This window comes from Candoia aspera, chromosome 3, assembly GCF_035149785.1.
Source record: "Candoia aspera isolate rCanAsp1 chromosome 3, rCanAsp1.hap2, whole genome shotgun sequence".
NCBI classification, from domain to species: domain Eukaryota; kingdom Metazoa; phylum Chordata; class Lepidosauria; order Squamata; family Boidae; genus Candoia; species Candoia aspera.
This window is the reverse complement of record NC_086155.1, coordinates 115,959,281-115,980,444: the sequence shown is the minus strand read 5'-3', so window position 1 is coordinate 115,980,444 and position 21,164 is coordinate 115,959,281. Positions and strand designations below refer to the sequence as shown.

Genomic DNA, 21,164 nt, shown 5'->3' with positions numbered 1-21,164 from the left:
TTTTCTCATTCATGCCAAATTTCACCTGTAATGCTTTCATCTTGTTGTTTTGTGTAAAGTTATAGTGTGCTTTGAGTATACAATCTTTCCATGAAGGGATATCTAGACTGAGAATATGAAAAGGAGCAAATGTTGAAACAGCTAACGTATTATTAAACTGTTTGTATTTTAGCTGTTTTAAGGTTTTATGCTACTGTTTTTAGTTTTAGTTTAACATTTAATTTGGGAAAATGGCTGTTCTGTGGCACTTAAATAGGTATCTGGACCTATGTACAGGATGGAGCATAATATCTGGAAGAAGTTCAGAGATACTCATATTCAAAAGTTGTCCCTAGTCCAGATATGCTCCTAGCCTAAGTATGCAAAATTGGCAATCTAGTACACTCTATTCAAGCCAGCAATATGATGGTCCATCAGAGTTTAATAAATCTACTTTTAGTTCTTACATGGCATGGTCCAATGCCATGTAAAGCTTTATTAGGTGATAACCAGCACATTGAGTTGCAACCAGAAGTGAACTGGCAACTAGTGCAGCTCCTGAAGCAGGGATGACGCATGGGCATAATGTGACACATCTACCACTGTCTGTGCTACTACAATCTGGACAAACTGTAAATTCTGAGTGGTCTTCAAGGGCAGCCCCAAATAGAGTGCATTGCAGTAATCCAGTTGACAGGTGACAAGGGCATGAGTAACTGTCTACAGGGCTTCCCAGTCTAGGAAAGGGCATACCAGGTGTACCAGATGGATCTGCACAAAGGTCCTCCTGGCCAAGGCTGTCACCTGCTCCATAAGCAGGAACTGTTTACAAAGACTCCAGATTGCACACCAGTCTTGAATGGGGAAGTGCAACCCTAACCAAGATCAAAGATGAAAAACCCACAAATCCAGGGGGCCCAAATAACCATAGTCACTTGGACTAGTTAGAACTGAGCCTGAGTTTGTTCTGTCCAGATCTGAAAGGCCTCCAGGCACTTGGTCAAGACATGGTTAGTACATGGTTCAGAAACTGCCTGGGAATACCAGGATTGTAGGCTAGACTGGAAAGTTAGGCAAATCCTGGAAGAAGTAAGTGGCAAACCATTTCCACACTGTTGCTAAGAAAACTACATGGACATATCAGGAAGTCACCAGGAACCATAATCGAAAGAGACTATATTTCAAAATAGCTGCATTAATGCTCTGGTAGGTTTGATGCATACCTTTTCCCTTAATAAGTCCCAAGTCCCCCAAATACAAAAAAGCAGAAAATTTCACCCTTTCTTCTTCAGAAAAGTTGCCATCATACCAAATTCAACCCTTAGGGCAGCCCCACCCCCAAAGCTGTCTAAAAGGATGGCTGCCCCTGCTATAGGCAGTTGTCTCTAGCTTTGGATTCAAGCACCATCAAATTTATGTATTTGTCAAATTTAGAGGCTGCCAACATTATAAACTCTTTTTGGACAGAAGAGGATGAACAAGCTGAGACTCAATCCATGTAAGATAGAGGTATAACAAGCATGAAACTGAATATTCTAGATGAGTGTTTCTGAAAGTGTGGTCCTAGTACTCCTGGGGGTCCCCCAAGACCCTCTCAGGGGTCCTCAAAATCAAAATTATTTTCCAGATATTGAAGGTATTTGCAAAAATTTTAAATAATGTCACCCTTCTCATTTTTATTTGTTAAAAAATATAGAATTGTTCATGAAAAATATTTTATTTTTGTTAATATTTAATGAGTTTAATATTGTTATTTTTACATGATTCAATAAACAAATATTCTACAATGTGTCAATTTTAATTCTTTTACGGGAAATATTGATACATATAATCCATACAAACAAAAGCTCTTTTGGGGTCCTCCAAGTGGGAAGGTGGTCCTCCACAATTTTTAAAAGTGGAAAGGGGTCCTGAGTGAAAAAAGTTTAAGAAGCACTGCTCTAGGGGAAGACATACGTCCCATTTTGAGATGGAGATGTACCATCCTTGAAAAAAGAGTGGCGTTTGGGATTAATAGGGAATTAATAGTTTGCAGAAGTGTCTCTACAACCATTTCTATGCCATGATAAATCCTGTGGTTTAAAAAAAAAAAATCTTATCAGTAGAATTCTAATACAAATATGTCAGCATATCACACACCAACAGAAACACAAAGTATAATCTAAACAATTAATTTAAAATCAAAACAATTTATTTGAAAATGGTTGTGAGAACAAAATGTATTACTAACTTGAGCAATCCAGAACGGTGAAATACATAAAGCTCCTGATCCAGCGTACAATGGCTAAAGGGAATAATCCTAACAAAACTCTGGATCAGATGAAATTCAGGGACCATATGTGGCACTGTGATGATGCAGAAGTCTTTGTCCTAAAAAAAAGAAGTAACAAATTGACAAAAAGGAAAATACAAATACAAAATATAGGATAGGATTACAAAAAGCAAGATAAGCATTTTCCCACCTCTTTCTCTTTACTAAAGTTCCCCAAGTTTGGAAATATCCCAGCATGGCCTTGGATGAATTGTAGAAAGTTGAAGCATGTGCGGGGCAAGGAGGGAAACTAAGGTTGCCCATTCTCTTGCACAATCATTATCGGAATCCAAGCCAATAAACAATTAATTAAATATATATTGAGAAAGGGGAACTGTCCTTTTTATAAAACAGAATTTTATTAACTTCAGTAGTATTGACAGAAGAAAGACCCATTGTTTTATATCTGTTGAATATTTTGGGAGCTCAATGGACCATGAAATTCTCCATGAAAAATCCCATTAAATACATGAGGCACTTTCACAATTCTCACCCAACAGAACTTTCAGGATTAGGCCTTGAATAAACAAATAAATTTCTGTGCTGATGAAGAACTCAGATAAGCTTATACAAACTTGACTTATATAATATGAAGAATAATAACAGAGTACCAGATATTATATATCTGGTCTCTTAACTCTTAATTGTCAAAGATTGGCTGAATATTTAACTAATTGAACAGATTTTCAGCCATTAGCCTTTCTATATTTAAAAAAATATTTAGCACTAACAAATATAACCTATTACGTTATTGCTGTACAGTGTCTGGAATTTTTCAACAACTTTTTTAAAAAAGGAGGAAGCAAATCCATATAAATATATGTTCTTCATTTGGGTTACAAAGTTTGATTTGCTCTGAAGAAAATGGGAAATTCTGTTCCATTTGTTATATTTCTTTTTCTATGGAATGAGAAAATATATTTTAAAATTTTGTAGGGATGGGGGCTGGGACAGAGAATAGATGAAGCAAGCCAGACATCAGCAGAGCTGTTGGACTGTATCAAATCCCTTATTTGGTCTGTAAGTATTTAAGAGGAAAACCTAATTTATTTTCAAGCTTTGTTCTAAAAGTGTGATATTTACCTTATCTTATATGAAGATTGCTTCAGCAAAGGATCATTACCTTGTCATGGTGCTGGAGCTTGAGCACCTCAATGATGCCATGAGCTAAACCGTGAAGGGCCACCCAAGACGGGAAGGTCATGACAGAGAGGTCAGACTAAATGCGATCCCTGGGGAAGGTAATGGCAACCCACCCCAGTATTCTTGCCGTGAAAACTAAATGGATCAGTACAACCAGAGATATGTCGGTATACCATTGGAAGATGAGACCCCCAGGTTGGAAGATGGTCAAAATGCTACTGGGGAGGAACAGAGGATGAGTTCAACTAGCCCCAGATGTGATGATGCAGCTAGCTCAAAGCCAAAAGGATGGCTAGCGGCCGATGGTGCTGGTGGTGAACGGCGAATCCAATGTTCTAAGCATCAACACACCATTGGAACCTGGAATGTAAGATCTATGAGCCAGGGCAAATTGGATGTGGTTATTGGTGAGATGTCAAGATTAAAGATAGACATTTTGGGCGTCAGTGAACTGAAATGGACTGGAATGGGCCACTTCACATCAAATGACCACCAGATCTACTACTGTGGACAAGAGGACCACAGAAGAAATGGAGTAGCCTTCCTAATTAATAGTAAAGTGGCTAAAGCAGTGCTTGGATACAATCCAAAAAACGATAGAATGATCTCAATTCGAATTCAGGGCAAGCCATCTAACATCACAGTGATCCAAATATACGCCCCAACCACAGATGCTGAAGAAGCTGAAGTAGAGCAGTTCTGTGAGGATCTGCAGTACCTACTGGACAACACGCCTAAAAGAGATGTTATTTTCATCACGGGAGACTGGAATGCTAAGGTGGGCAGTCAAATGACACCTGGAATTACAGGTAAGCATGGCCTGGGAGAACAAAACGAAGCAGGACATAGGCTGATAGAATGTTGCCAAGACAACTCACTCTGCATAACAAACACTCTCTTCCAACAACCTAAGAGACGGCTTTATACATGGACTTCCCCAGATGGACAACACCGAAATCACATTGACTACATCCTTTGCAGCCAAAGGTGGCAGACATCTGTACAGTCGGTAAAAACAAGACCTGGAGCTGACTGTAGTTCAGATCACGAACTTCTTATTGCACAATTTAGGATAAGACTAAAGAGATTAGGGAAGATCCACAGATCAGCTAGATATGAGCTCACTAATATTCCTAAGGAATATGCAGTGGAGGTGAAGAATTGATTTAAGGGACTGGGCTTAGTAGATAGGGTCCCGGAAGAACTCTGGACAGAAGTTCGCAACATTGTTCAGGAGGCGGCAACAAAATACATCCCAAAGAAAGAGAAAACCAAGAAGGCAAAATGGCTGTCTGCTGAGACACTAGAAGTAGCCCAAGAAAGAAGGAAAGCAAAAGGCAACAGCGATAGGGGGAGATATGCCCAATTAAATGCAACATTCCAGAGGTTAGCCAGAAGAGATAAGGAATTATTTTTAAACAAGCAATGCACGGAAGTGGAAGAAGACAATAGAATAGGAAGGACAAGAGACCTCTTCCAGAAAATTAGAAACATCGGAAGTAAATTCCAAGCAAAAATGGGTATGATCAAAAACAAAGATGGCAAGGACCTAACAGAAGAAGAAGAGATCAAGAAAAGGTGGCAAGAATATACAGAAGACCTGTATAGGAAGGATAACAATATCGGGGATAGCTTTGATGGTGTGGTCAGTGAGCTAGAGCCAGACATCCTGAAGAGTGAGGTTGAATGGGCCTTAAGAAGCATTGCTAATAACAAGGCAGCAGGAGACGACGGCATCCCAGCTGAACTGTTCAAAATCTTGCAAGATGATGCTGTCAAGGTAATGCGTGCTATATGCCAGCAAATTTGGAAAACACAAGAATGGACATCAGATTGGAAAAAATCAACTTATATCCCCATACCAAAAAAGGGGAACACTAAAGAATGTTCAAACTATCGAACAGTGGCACTCATTTCACATGCCAGTAAGGTAATGCTCAAGATCCTGCAAGGTAGACTTCAGCAATTCATGGAGTGAGAATTGCCAGATGTACAAGCTGGGTTTAGAAAAGGCAGAGGAACTAGGGACCAAATTGCCAATATCTGATGGATAATGGAAAAAGCCAGGGAGTTTCAGAAAAACATCTATTTCTGTTTTATTGACTATTCTAAACCTTTGACTGTGTGGACCATAACACATTGTGGCAAGTTCTTAGTGGTATGGGGATACCAAGTCATCTTGTATGCTTCCTGAGGAATCTGTATAACGACCAAGTAGCAACAGTAAGAACAGACCACGGAACAACGGACTGGTTTAAGATTAGGAAAGGAGTACGGCAGGGTTGTATACTCTCAGCCTACCTATTCAACTTGTATGAGAGCACATCATGCGGCGTGCTGGGCTTGAGGAATCCAAGGCTGGAGTTAAAATCGCTGGAAGAAACATTAACAATCTCAGATATGCAAGATGATACCACTTTGATGGCTGAAAGCGAAGAGGAACTGAGGAGCCTTATGATGAAGGTAAAAGAAGAAAGTGCAAAAGCTGGCTTGCAGCTAAACCTCAAAAAAACCAAGATTATGGCAACCAGCTTGATTGATAACTGGCAAATAGAGGGAGAAAATGTAGAAGCAGTGAAAGACTTTGTATTTCTAGGTGCGAAGATTACTGCAGATGCTGACTGCAGTCAGGAAATCAGAAGACGCTTAATCCTTGGGAGAAGAGCAATGACCAATCTCGATAAAATAGTTAAGAGTAGAGACATCACATTGACAACAAAGGTCCGCATAGTTAAAGCAATGGTGTTCCCCGTAGTAACATATGGCTGCAAGAGCTGGACCATAAGGAAGGCTGAGCGAAGGAAGATCGATGCTTTTGAACTGTGGTGTTGGAGGAAAATTCTGAGAGTGCCTTGGACTGCAAGAAGATCAAACCAGTCCATCCTCCAGGAAATAAAGCCAGACTGCTCACTTGAGGGAATGATATTAAAGGCAAAACTGAAATACTTTGGCCACATAATGAGAAGACAGGACACCCTGGAGAAGGTGCTGATGCTAGGGAGAGTGGAGGGCAAAAGGAAGAGGGGCCGACCAAGGGCAAGGTGGATGGATGATATTCTAGAGGTGACGGACTCGTCTCTGGGGGACCTGGGGGTGTTGACGACCGACAGGAAGCTCTGGCGTGGGCTGGTCCATGAAGCCACGAAGAGTTGGAAGCGACTAAACGAATAAACAACAACATATGAAGATTGATTGTATCTATGGCAACACTGTAATTTTTACTGGGCTTTTATCTGGAAAAAAATAGACTACACATTTTAATATAAGCACCATGCAGCCATGCCCAGGAGATTATGCATTTCCTGTTGTGCTAGGATGGCATCCTGCTAACCTATGTTGGTTATCAGGTGGCATTGAAGGCAGATGCGTAGATACTGTTTTTGTGGCAAGAAATCAATTTATTATTATTATTATTATTGCTATGATTTTCAGTCATCAAAGGTAATAGGGAGCGGTTAGGTAATGCTACTTCAACTGAAGGGAAGGGGTGCATTTTGGTGCCCATTTGTGTCGTTTGGGAGAGATTTTAAATTTATTTCATTTCTGTTAAAAATCATCAAATTGTTCTGCTGTGGTTTAATGTTGTGCCACCAAATTATAATGTGATCTTTAGGGGCAGGAACAGTCTAGTCTGTGAAGGTTCCCTTGAAGACTTTCATTTACAATCCCTCTAAAAATGTTGACAATTGCTTTAAAATTATTTGGTCATTTTTTCCTCAAAAGCAATGTTGCTCTGTATGAACAAGTATGATGTTCAGGAGATAATCTTCTAGTAATTAATTACCAATGAGGATATTTTTGAATTAGTTTGCACATGTTTACTATGAAAAGTTTGAAACCAAAATGTCATACTTACTGGGAAAAGTTCAAAAACAAAATTTAAGAAATCCAGTGACCTGCAAATAAAACCAAGTACTTAAACAGAAACATGGTATTTCCAGCATGCAAATGTATTTTAACCATATCCCCCAAATAAAAAACAAATATACGCTGAAGCACAAACCAAAAAGCTGATCAAGGAAGTGCCTTAATGGAGACTGTTAAAGGCAGAAATAGTAATCCCCTTGCCCCTTGGACAGAGATCAGAGTCTCTTAATTGTCACCCCCTTTCTTCTCTCCTTTCTCTCACTGCAACAAATACTTCTCATCCACTTATTTGAACTGACTTTTACTTTATCATTCCATCAGTCCTTCCCCATGTGCATGTTTTATCTAGATAACAAATTTTATCTTATTGCCCAGTTTTACTATGACTGGTGTGAGGAAACTACTAGGACACAGATGTTTCGTTGTGGAAATAGGCTCAGGGATAACCAAATTTTATTGTTTTGCTGCTTAGTTTACATGCTGTAATTCACTCTTCAAGAGAGAGGGTTTGACTTCAGCAAACTCTACAACATAAGCAAGGGCCAAAATTAGTAGAGGAAATGAAGGAAAAGACCTTGAGCAGAGGGAAGAAAATCAATTGAGAATGAAGTAACTAGTGTGAGAAAAATAAATGGAAAGCCAGATTAAGAGGGGGAGAAATGAATGAGAAAGTAATGGGCATTAACTTTTTATTTTCTCCAAACTGAATAAAAGTTGAAGGTGTTTATCTCCATTGAAGCCTGTCAAATGTCACAGATACCAGCATGGGAATTTTTGGATAATTAGCCATTATTATTTTCTTATGAGGACAGCTGAAAACTTTTTTTTTTTTTACAGAACTGTAATGGCCTTTTTTGATAAGATAAATCCTGACACGTTACTCATATGTTTGTACAGCCTCTTCTGCAAGAGCACCCTATGGGTTTATCTTTCCAGGAGTTCTGTTGTTTTGCCTTTGAGTGGACACTGTACAGAAGAAGGTACTCCTATGGAAGAAATCTGTATATTTCAAGAGGATACGTGCCATGCTAGCACCTTGAGTGGTAGTTTAATCAGTAAAGTTGCTTTTAAGTTAAGGGTGGGCAAGGTGTTTCAGGCTAAGGATTGCACTTGACTGTAGAGTAGCAGGTAAGGGACTGCCCTCTCAGAAGTGATTAGGGCCAAAAGAAGAATCGTTAATGACTCAGTTAAAAGCAAAATTAGATTAAATTAATTTAAAATGAGGTACAGTTAACACAATTTGTGTCCCATATATTTAATTATGTGCTTTTTGTCACATAAGCAGTTATAATTCAGTGATAGGTTTCAAAAGAGTTCTAGCATCTATATTAGATATACATTCTTACCCTAAGTAAGTTGGGTCTTATGATGGATATGTATTTCATTTTTTTTTTCAAAATTTGCCAGCCAAACTTCAGGCAGTATGGAGGGCAGACACAACTATGGAAAAAGCATGCTTCCTGGGTCCCACTAGATGAAATCCCTGATTGATGAGACCCAGAACATGCCCTTCTTGCCTGACCTAATGGGATGGTAGACACAACGGGAATAAGGCAGTCCCTCAAATACCCTGGCCCCATACCATGGAGGGCTTTATAGATAATAACTAGCACTTTGAACTGCACCCAGAAGCAAATTGGGAGCCAGAGCTTGTGGAGCAAAGGTATAACATGGGCATAACAAAAAACTCCCATAAATGCCCAGGCCACTGCATTCTGGACCAACTGAAGCTTCTGGATGTTCTTCAAGGGTAGCCCTACATAGAGTGCATTCCAATAATCTACTCAGGAGGTAACCAAAGAATGAATTACTGTGTGCTGTGCCTCCTAATCCAGGAAGGGGCATAACAGGTGCACAACACAAAGACCCTGGCCATGGCTGCTGCCTGCTATTCAAACAGGAACCATGCATTGAAGAGGACACCCAAACTGCACACCGGTTTTGCCTTGATTAGTGCAGCCCCATCCAGAACTAAGGATGGAAAATCACCAGATCCAGGAGGCCCTAACACCCAAAGCCACTAAGTCTTGCTATAGTTGATCTAAAGCCTTTTCACCCCCATCCAGACCCCCATGGCTTCCAGGCACTGAGACACAACTTCCACAACATCACTTGGCTGCTGGGCACAGAGACATACAGCTGAATGTCATTAGTATATTGATGATACCTCACCCTGTACCATTGAATGATCTCAGCCAGAGTTTTCAAGTAGATTTTAAAGTGGGGAATGGGGAGAGAGTCAAGCCCTGAGGCACCCCATATGAGAGGCCATGGGCAGACTTCTCCCCACATCTATCAGACTTTCGAGATAGACCAGACTAGAAAACCAAAGTTATGAATGCTGATACTACTTTTATTATATGGTTACAGTAACAGAATCTTGCATGTCTGAATACACTTTCCCCCTCCCTCTCTTTATCTTCATGAGAACCAGGGAGGGTCAAGTCTGAGATACCTTCTCAAATTACATTTCTGCTTTGGACTCAAATTTATTTTATCTGACTGTGTCTTGGTTGTGGCTCTTCCTCTTGTTCCTGAAGGTTATTCCTATAGCCCATTACATCAACACACTGACTGGAACTGACCCCGGAGCAGGAAGGACAACCAGCATAATATTCTGCCCCAACTCTGTGCAGCCAGTCAGAAGGGTACCATGGTTAATGGTATCAATGTCATCACACAAATGCCACAACTTAGGCAATTCATACAGATGCTAGTCACAAATACAACATGGTGGCATTTGTTTGATGATGTCACTGGGCATTTATCATTATTTTGTTGACGCCACACTCCTGAATGGGGGGCTAAGACAAACACACAGATGAGTTGTCCCTATTCTTTCTTTCAGAATAAAAATGTCAGTTAATTGTTAAGTTTATATTAAATACTAGCAGAAAAGCAAGACCAGCTCCCTTTCCTGCAATGTTCTTCGGTTGCTATCATAATTCAATGATTCTATGTAAGTAAGTGACCAGTACTGCCTTTATCAGGAAAGTAACATTTATTTTCCAAGCTTCAACAATATACTTTCATTTGAATTTCTCTGTACAGTTAATTGTCCATCTACCTATCTTCTACCTACCTACAAAATATAAATAGCTTTATCTTATAAAAGTTTGATAGGCAAGATGTAAATATTTCAAGTAAATAGATGTATGTATGTAAATAAATAAATAACTTGCAGTGAATATTAAACAGATCAATAATATAAAATAGGGTTCATTATTGCCCTTAAATTGTTATGATATCAGGCATCTAATTCTAATATGTACTTGCCTTGTTTCGTGTTGCTCATCAATACAGAAGAGCTGAATACAAAAGGCATTTACTGTTCCTTTATACAGGGGACGGAAAGGTTGTCTGTCAAAACTATCAGTAGGTGTGGATTCAGTTGCTTTCAGATCCTTACTTCTGACACTTTCTAATGACAGTTCTAACGAACACTGAGCAAGTATTCCCTCTTTCTGCAATAAGAAGCAATGAAAAAAACAAGACACTTGGTTTCATTTTATAATAGAGTTCTACGATATTATTCAAAAGGACTTAGAGGCTGCACCTTGAGAAGTAGAGTACAGTTATAGAACTGGCAATTTGCATCACGTTATATATTTTTACATGAGGAAAGCCATCCCTGCTGCATTTGTTGTTTTTTCACTCTGATGGGTTCAAATTTCAGTCAGCAAACATGAAAAAAATGAGGGCAGATACTTCCACCAAACCAACTCAGAATGAATCTTTATGATAAATGTCCAATGTTTTGTTTCCAGTTTCAAGCAAGCAGACATCCATGCACTGGGATATACACAAGCCAATTCTAATGGAGAGGGCAAGACAAGCAAAAAAAAATGTTGAGTTGTATGTACCAGAGAACATGCAGCCTCAGAGGCATGTTTTATTTTTTAATAATTTGTAAAAGCAGGGACAAATGACCATGTAATAGATAAATATGTGGCTGCCCTACAAATTTCTGCAAGTGTAGTATTACCACAGAATATTGTCAGTGTGGAGGCTGCATCAACTAACTAAACTGAAATGGGAGCCAGTTTAGGCAGAATTGGTTTATTTTATACTTCTTATACTGAAAATAATGCAGGAGACATGCTGTTAATCTAAAGTTGATTCCCTAGCAAATTTAAATGCTTCTGATATAAGTGCTTAGTGATCTGTAAAGAAATAGGTTGGGAGCTTTATAGAAAGCAGAAGTTTACCACTTCTAGATGACAAACTAGGTACAGCAATCCCAAGTATGGGTCAAGTACAGGACAGTGGAAGGTTCTACGTCTGGGTGTTTTAGAAGGGCAAATGTTCTGTGGCAAGCCTGTCTCAATTTCTAGTCAAAGATACTAAGACTGATTGCAAGAAGCTGGCCCTCTACCTAGACAGATTATGGTTACTGTGATCTTGATGGAACCTTGAAGGATAACCTTCTTCATTGATTTGAAGTTTTAATAGTTACTGGGAAGACCATATGACATTTAGGGGTCTAAACACTCTTTAATTTTTTTCGGTGGGCAATGCATGTTGGTAAGTTAGGAAAGATAGCCAGTTTGGTCTAGTGGTTAAGGCAATGGGCTAGAAACCAGGAGTCTGTGAGTTCTAGTCCCACCTTAGGCATGAAAGCCGGCTGGGTGACCTTGGGCCAGTCATTCTCTCTCAGCCCCTCACCTCACAGGGTTGCTGTTGTGGGGAAATAGGAGGAGGAAGGAGTATTAGGTATGTTTGCCGCCTTGAGTTATTTATAAAAATAATAAAGGCGGAATAGAAAATAAAATAAAATAAAATAAATAAATAAATAAAATATATCCTAGATCTGGCAACCTTGAAGATTAGGGAGCCAATTAAACAGACCAGTCCTTTCATCAGGACTAAATCAGTGGAAAGTTTTTATCTCTGACCATCCCATAACAGCCCCAACTTGGGATAGGATATTTAGGGCATTATTATTTATGACCACCAGATGGCAGTACTTACTGAGCACTATTGTACAATTTCTCAGTATGTATTATGCCTTAAGAGTCTTGACTCCTGACAAACTGGTCAAAGGTCTCTGGTGCACAGTTGCTCCTGACCAGCAGATGCACTAATTATCAAGTAGCACATTTTATTCCAAACAGATATTCCTCCATTTGGTTTAGCAGGAATATTTTGTCTGAAGAAATTTAAGAGTAGAAGACCTCCTAGTCCAGAAGCAGATTCTGTTCCAGCTTGGTTTCCTATGCTCAAAAACTACCCAATCACCCCATGACTCAACTATTGCAATGCACTGGGGCTGCCCTCAAAGACCACTCAGAAGTTTCAATCAGTCTAGAATGCAGTGGTGCAGGCAGTGATGGACTTGCCTTGATACGCCCATGTAACACCTCTGATCTGCAAGCTACACTGGTTGCCAGTTTGTTTCCTGTGTGTGATTCAAGGTGCTGGTTATGATCTATAAAGCTGTACATGGCACAGGGCCCAGTTATTTGAGGAACTGTCTATCTCCCATACTGTCTGCCTGGCCAGTACTGGGTTTGATGTACTTTGAGTTCCTTCAGTCAAACAGTACCATCTGTCAGGACCCAGGAAGTGTGCTTTTTCCTGTTGCCACTTCATCCCTCTGGAATGCAGTTCCCCCTGAGATCCAGGTGGCTTCTACCCTCAGTGGTGTTCCAGAGCGCCTTACAGATGTGACTGTTCTCCCAAGCCCTGGGCTAGGGTGGCTGGAGCCATTTGCTGGTTATGTTTTCATATAACTCGTGTTGTTAGCTGGAATTGCTGTCTGTCTTTAATTGTCTTGCTGTTTTATGAACTGCCTAGAGTCAGTATGGAGTCAGGCAGTGCCAAAATCAATCAGTCAGTCAGTCAGTCAGTCAATCAATCAATCAATCACATCAATGAAATAAATAAATAAGACAGTCTTTGCTAACACATTGAAAACACATGGAGGGACACATGTAAATGCCAAGGCTACAACCATCTCTTTTCATCTTGGATTACTAGGAGATTTGATTGAATAAATGCATTCCTTTTTCAGTTACAAGGATACAACATTTTGGTAATGAAGGATGATTTTACCAATGAATCTTCCTGTTCCATTTCTTTGAAGCCTGTGTGAGTTTTCAATTATGCCGGCTGTTGGATTCAGATGTTTGAAAACAATCTCTTTGCAATAAGAGAAAGAAAAGCAGGAAAATGTGCACTACTTACTCATTCCTTAAAAGGAGAAATGCTACATGTATTTTATACTTTTTTTCCTAGCAGATGGTCGATAAGATGGCACATAACTTTAAATATTTTTAATGTAAAAGTGCATGTAGCAGTAAAATGGTAAATTGCACTGGTGAGAATAAAAATCCAAATAACCAAAGTTACAATATATTGCTATTTTAAGAGACAGTAGATTTGAATAATTTTGAAAATATGACAGAGATTAGTTAATTGGGAAAAAATTATGGCTTACATTTGAGAACATTTGGAACATTTTACATTTTGGAAATGGGACTTACTTTGGGAAAAGTAAGAGTCCATTGAAGTTGGGTGGCTTATAAATTCAAATAAATAAATAATAGACAATAAAAGCTGTAACTGAACACAAATAGACATAGCTATGGAAGAAACCAAGATAATGAGCTTACATAAAGAGAACATGGTATAAATGGTGAATCTGCCGTATAAACATTTTATTATAAATGGCTATGAAGAAGAAAATATTTAAAACAGACAATGTAAGAGAGTCAATGGTTAGAGAAATCACATTTTCACAGCATCTTCCATGCTGTATAAAGTGCCCTGCAAAAGGGGTTCAGTGTAATTATTGCAAGAAGAGCGGACGTTTTTCCAAAACGTGTCATGCTGATCATTCTAATCAGGAAATCTCTGGAGTCAACAGGTTTTACTGTTTTCAGTACAGACAGAATTGGCCCTACTCTTGTATTGTTGTTACAGTTAGAGAAATCTCAAAACACTGAGTTAAATGGTGGATCAGAAGTTTCTATAGTATATTTCTTGAATCAGTTGATTTACAGGAAGGACAATACCAACTGAGTCAAAATTACAATTGGTAGGTTTTTAGAAAGCAAGAATCCAAAGTCTGCAGAGAGTCGTTTGCTTGTAAAAGTGAGGTTTAGTTCTTGTTGTGTATTTATAGAATTTTAAAGGTGTTTCTATTTTAGGCAGAGATGTAGTATCTACAATCTTGTGATACTGGAAGATGTTGTTCCTCCTCAGTAAAAGACTGCTATTGCACAAGCACTAGTTCTTGTAATATCAAGAGACAAGTGTGAGATTTGTTCATAAAGAAAAAGAAATGTTGTACATCTACAACAAAGGTTGTAACATTTGCCTTTTACCTAAGATGCTATATCAGAAAGAAATCAAGTATTTCATAAGAGAAATATAACTAACACAGCGGATTCATCAGAATGGATTTCACTTATTTGTTAAGAAAAGAAAAATAAGGCTATCTGGTTTTTCATAAATTTTAGAGAACCAAATAAAGCTATTATAGTGAGCAGTTTTCTTCTTAAGTTTGTAAACTATGTGAGGCCAAGTTGTTTTCTATTCTTGATTTTTTAAGTGCATGTGGTCAAGTTGTTGTATTTATTATACATGATGGCCCTTTTTATTTTGAACAGGTTCCCTACAGACTTGCTTTAGCACCTCTCACATTTCATGTAATCATACAGGAATTTCTAAGAAGTCAAAAAGGAGTCAAATATTATTTGGATAATAGTGCGTTTGAAAACATAGAGAAGGGCATGAAAATAGCTTGCAGTTTGTATTACATCATATTATACTTCCATTGATTTAAAGTTCTGATAAACCTAAATTTAGAAAAAGTGAACTTTTCTTTTTGTGGCATATAATTTCAGCATAGGATATATGACTAGGTCTTCTGCAAGCCCACTTCATAATATAAAGTAGAAAGACCGCTTTATATTCCTTTGAAGCCTTACTCCTGATATGCAACATTTATTCCAAACTATGCATCTGTGGTAGAGCTTTCTCAGGAACCATTCAGAGGATCTAGAAATCTGAACTGGATAGAAGTAGCTCTAAGTAGTTTTCAAAATGTGAAGCATCTAATTATTAGCCCTGCACTGACATTTAATCCTGTATTAACTATTTTAACAATAGATCTTGTAATTATGGATTAGAAGTACACTTAAATGAGGTCATGAAAAGAAACCAGGGGTCTGTGAGTTCTAGTTCCGCCTTAGGCACGAAAGACAACTGGGTGACTTTGGGTCAGTCATTCTCTCTCAGCCCAACTCACCTCAGAGGGTTGTTGTTGTAGGGAAAATAGGAGGAGGAAGGAATATTAGGTATGTTCCCCACCTTGAGTTATTTATCAAAGGAAGACAGCAACATCCAAGTACCACCAAAAGATAAGACAGGTTCTGAAGAAAGAGCCATCTCAATAGGAAGAACAAGATCCACACCATCAACACGTATGCCCTGCAGTCATCAGATATTTTGCCGATATAGTGAGCTGGCCAAAAGAGAACAAGGAGGCTGCCAATGTGAAGATTGGAAACTCCTCACAATGTACAGAGGTTTCCACCCCAAGTCCAACACCCAGAGACTGTACACCAGCCGGAAAGACGGCAGGCAGGATCTGGTGAGTACCAAAGCTACTGTCCTGAATGAAACCCAGAGCATCCAGGAGTACATCAGTAAGATGGCACCCAAAGACAGACAGACAGACACATATATATACATACACATATACATACATACATACAGTATATCAGAGAGGACTGGTCCATTCAATTTAGGATGCTTACTGGTGTGAAAAGAAAATTTTATTTTATTGGCAAGAAGCATGTGGTTATGCCCCAGATTTAGAACATGGAGGATGCTTTCATGAGACCATGTTTTTTTAGCTGTGGACTGGTCATAAAGCATTGACAATATTGCTAACTACAAAGGGAGTAGGAAATCACATTGTCAGAAATGTCAGTGAAGTGAAATGGAGTATCAACCAAGAAATACCCTCAGCTGTCCTTTCCATCACTGGAAATGGCATGCAAGAATGATGACAAAGTATTGGCATTTATTTTAAATCCTCTGACTATAGTTATACAAGAGCAATTTCAAGCTACATACTTTGTATGGCCATTTCAACTGAAATTGCAAGAACCGCTAATACTGGTAACCTAATAAGAAGTTTAATGCCGCTCCATTGCCTTATTTTAGGGTGATAAAATTTTACTGAAACTCATGTATTAAGAGGAAAGTACTGGTTATTAGTGTCAAAGAAATTACAGCCTACATTCCTAAAGCTGGCATATGGTACTTATCACAGGATTATGAAAACAGAACAGAGATCAGTACATTGGATTGACTATGAAGATCCATTTCCTATAGTGGAAACAGGACATCCAAAAGTAGGTATCTCCCTCACCATGCACTCTGGAGGCAGTTTTCTTCTAGGTCTATTCCTATGGGAAAGGATAGCCCCTTCCTAAATTTTGGAATAACAAGGTAGAAAAGAAGCTCAAACAAACAAGCCTCAATGAAGAAAGGAATAAGGGGAAGCTACTTATTCCTCCTACTACTTTCCTGATATATCTGTGTGGACTAGATGCCTCATCTCCATTGTATGAAATGTGGCCTTCACAATAAGTCCAATGTACTAGTTTCCTATAGTGGAGCCAAGGCATTCAAAAGTGGCTATTTCAAAGCTATGGGCAGGATGTTGTATCTTGGAGGGGGGGGGTGCAGGGGGTAGGTCTTTGATAGGAACTATTTTCTGCAACACCTTCCAGCCAAAGGATGATTCAGATGAGGGGTAAGAGTTAAGCTTCTGGTGCCTAATAAAGGAGAGGACAGACGACCAAGTGAAAGTCTTACAGATGTGTCCCATGGGGATATGTGTTAAGGTGGTTAAAGGTGCAGCTAGTAAAGCAGGCCACAACTGCCTGTCAGGCTGGTTTATTCAGTGTTTCAGAGGCTAGTTTAATGCCTTCTTTCCAAACATCCGGAGCTAAATTTGTGTTCCCTTACAGAAGGATTCCAAACTTTTACTGAAATATCATATTGGGTGTAGGGTATGTGGAGGTTAATTCTCCCAGCCCAGAATTAAGCTTGTTGCTGCAAAATACCTCTTTTGTCCTATCTTAGAGCGAAGAACCACACTGAGACAGTAGCTTGAGTCTCTAGTGTTTATTGTTCTACTCTATTAGACAGAAAATCCTGCCAAACTGAAAGGCCGTGGGAAACCCTCACAGATTAAGCCCAAAACTCAAGGCGGGTCCGCTCTGAATTTCTTGGAAGGAAGGTTCAAAATCTCTAAACTATGCATGTGTTTTTCCCCTGGATAGGGGCCCCCTCCTGCTCACCATCCGTACTCATGACATCTTTTCTCTGAACAGTTTTTTTTTTGGTGGGGGGAGGGGGGGAACCTAGGTCAAACTAGCTGGTTATACTTCTTCAAGGCACAGGACTAATTGCCTACCTTAAAGAAGTGGAATCCTTATCTAACAGATATGATATGGTGAAGTATTACCACATAAAGTATTGCAATACGTATCCATTCTGAAACAAGATAAGATATTATACTTCAGATTGCTTAGATTATGAATACTTTCATTTGTGCATTTGTGATGTATTGCTCAAGGTCACTGCATACCAGCAAACCAGCAAGATCTAGCTAATTCTTTCTACCAAATCACCCTAAATTCAATAAATAAATTAACTATTCTGAAACCAGTGATATAAACTACAGAACTGCTATGTACTAGAAGGAAATGCTTCTAGAATCAAAATATTCTACTGAATAATTTTGAACAGGATTAATAGGAAAATAAAAATAATGGAAACATTTCTCTTAATACTGTATTGACAAGTTTGCTTTTCAAAGATCAACACTTTTTGAAAGGACATCTCAGAAGAGAACATACTGAATTTACATTAGGGAGAAAGTAAATCAGGCAAGCTCAAGATGGTGTATGCTCACCTCAGATAAATTTGTTACAGTTCCAAGAGAAATACACAACTGGAATGGACTACAGGATTATTAAGCAAATCCAAGGTATGGTATATTATCTGGATCAGATTAATCTCAAACAAGAGAAGATTTCTCTTACTTACCCCCAACACTAAGGACTTTCCCTAATAATTGCTTCTAAAAACTGGGCATATCATTTTATTTTAGCTGAAAGTAGAAACACAATTGAAATAGAAAAGCCTATTGAAAGCAAATGGGTAGAAGGTGCAAACTGGCTGTCTGAAAGGGGGACAGGAGAAGGGAAGAACCCATTGCTGTTACTTTATGGGAGATGGAGAATAGTAGGATACTAGACTTGTCCTCTTCTTGATGTCCTCTATGAATAGGAGGTGTTTGTGGTGGAGGGTCTCCTTTATCCGTGAAAGCTCTTCACATAAATAAGGATTCTGAAAATCTGGATCATCAAACAGCTTCCATGGAGAGGCTCTTAACTGCAGACATTCGCCCTTGATCAGTGAGTCAAACAGAGGGGAGACTTAGGCCATTATCCTGTTTGAACAGAAATAGGAACCCTATGCATGTGTATCTTGGAGGAAGAACTACTGAATTCAATGGGACTTACTACAGAGTGAGCAAGCACAGGTTTTCTTGTGTTTGGTTCCCAGTCTCTTTTTGCAAATAGAAGAAAAAGCAGCACAATACCCTAAAGATCTCTTTCCCAGTTTCCATCTCAGCTTATGTGGAGTAAGTTGAGGTAAACAAATCCATCTCTATCACAGAAGCTTCCTAATTTCCTGGCAGTAAGAGGCTAAACTCAATGGGGATTTAACTAAAGAGAAGCATATATAGTTTATGGTTACTCAGCCCAGATTTTTGCAATCTCCCTTTCTCTGATTGTCTGTGTGTACTTGTATGTATGCTGTTTGCAGGTGAGAATGATAGGTGTTTGAATATAATCATGAAAGGCCACTTATAGTTATATAAACGGGATGCTTTATTTTACAGGTAATTAACTTTAACCAGTAATAAACAATTTAATTATTATTTTCTCTCTTGGAGTGTGATGCCTGGTGAGTCCTTGCACACTCATATATACATGGGTGTTATGTGCACACGTGTTTGGGGGAGAAAATCTCCAGGACTGGTTTTAATAAAATTTACCAACTTTATTTAATAAGGCAGGGACGCTAGGAAGTGTACATGATTTTTGTATGTGTTCCTAACCAATTTTTCTGTCTTAAATCCAGGATTATTAACATTTGAAAGAAAACATAGTTTAATCTGGAATGAAATACTGTAAGTAAGGTCTTGAGAATGCCCAAGGATAAATTTAAAGGAAAATTTAGTGGAAAAACAAACTGGTTTAAAGACTTCTGGAACATCATCAGGGTGGGAGCCAAATGGATCTCTGGGGGTGGATATCATTCTGAAGGGCAGGCACTGTGATAGAAATGCCGTGCTTCCTGGGTCCCAATAAATGTCATTGTTTGAGTGATTGGTGAAGGAGGTGAAAATTAAAGACAAACAAATAGAAACTGAGAAAATTCAAATGGAGTTATAGAGGTAGGGTTGATTTTGGACCAAAAATGCCTCTACTTATTAGTAGGAACATGAGGTCTGTCTTCATCTTCACCCGTATTTCCAAGGAAAAATACCTTACCCCTTTGTCACATGACAATGCATGTTTTATGGTCATGTATTTTTTTCTTGGAAAAACAAATAAGGGTGGAGTATTGCACTAGTGAGTAGCAGCTTTATAAAGAAAGGGAAAAATGATCCAAGGAAAGATGACCTCTACTGCATTGATTTTACCTGAAATTCTTATATATTCTACAAATGAGTTGTTAAAATATCCAAATGCAGGGGCCAAGATTTAGCCCGCATGAATTTAAAGTAATAATACTTTAATATGCTTTAAATGATAAAGCCAGTTTGGTGTAGTGGTTAAGGCATCAGGCTAAAAACCAAGAGACTGTGAGTTCTAGTCTCGCCTTAGGCACAAAACCAGCTGGGCGACCTTGGGCCAGTCACTTTCTCTCAGCCCTAGGAAGCAGGCAATGGCAAACCACTTCTGAAAAACTTTGCTAAGAAAACTGCAGGGACTTGTCCAGGAAGTCTCTGAGAATCGGACACAATTGAACTGATAAAAAAAAATGTTTTAAATGATTCTGTGTAATCTAAGGGACTTGAAGCAGTGATCCTCTACACATGAATGGGAATTTTAAGCCATTTTGATTCAAATTTATACTCCTCTAAAATGACTTCAAATGAATGTATAATCGAAAAAATAGTGAAGTTTTACAGAAAATTGGCCAACATTATTACATGTTATATAAAGTATAATGATTTCAGAATCTTCAGAAAATGCCCATAAGGAAAAAGAGTAAAGAAATGATGAACTTTGAAATAAACATTTTAAGGAAACTACTGATAATCAAAACACTGTAAGAAAAATAATTAATAATGTAAAGGAAATGAAGTCAAACACCATGAGACAGTCAGATGTAGATGCCACAATAAACTAGAACTATATTTTTGACTTAGCATCAGCAAGCAGAATACTGCTGTGCGTTTCTAACATTTTCTTGCCACCTCTTTAATTTATGCTATGCATGACCCATAAACTCTTGTCTAGTTCTTAACTTATATTTATAGACAGAAGTAAATGAACCATATCAGAAAATATTAGAGCTTCTGGGTGAGTCATGGCTGACTGAAGACGTCTTCATGAACAATGGAGACGGATGACCGTGGTGAAGAACGAAGGACTGGCAAATAGATTAGTCCTTCGGAACCTCACTGGAGAAGGCGAGGACAAGAGATTGCCCACAAGTGCTCCAAATGGCAGCAACTCACAAGGAGATCATAAAACAGCAGTCTCCCACAGGATTGAGCACCAGCAGACGAAGGGAGAGGACATCTTGCTCTCAGCCA

The 21,164-nt window shown here is 38.8% G+C and overlaps 1 protein-coding gene across 1 annotated transcript in view; it reads right to left on the bottom strand.

Moving 5' to 3' along the window:
- CFAP61 (cilia and flagella associated protein 61) overlaps positions 1-21,164 on the bottom strand; it is a 174,902-nt gene that overhangs the window by 110,833 nt on the left and 42,905 nt on the right. Inside the window, exons 9-11 of the mRNA XM_063299927.1 lie at positions 10,577-10,764; positions 7,290-7,329; positions 2,210-2,349 (exon numbers count right to left, since the gene is read on the bottom strand). Of these exons, the coding sequence (XP_063155997.1) occupies positions 2,210-2,349; positions 7,290-7,329; positions 10,577-10,764 (368 nt within the window). The remainder of the gene's footprint in view (positions 1-2,209; positions 2,350-7,289; positions 7,330-10,576; positions 10,765-21,164) is intronic.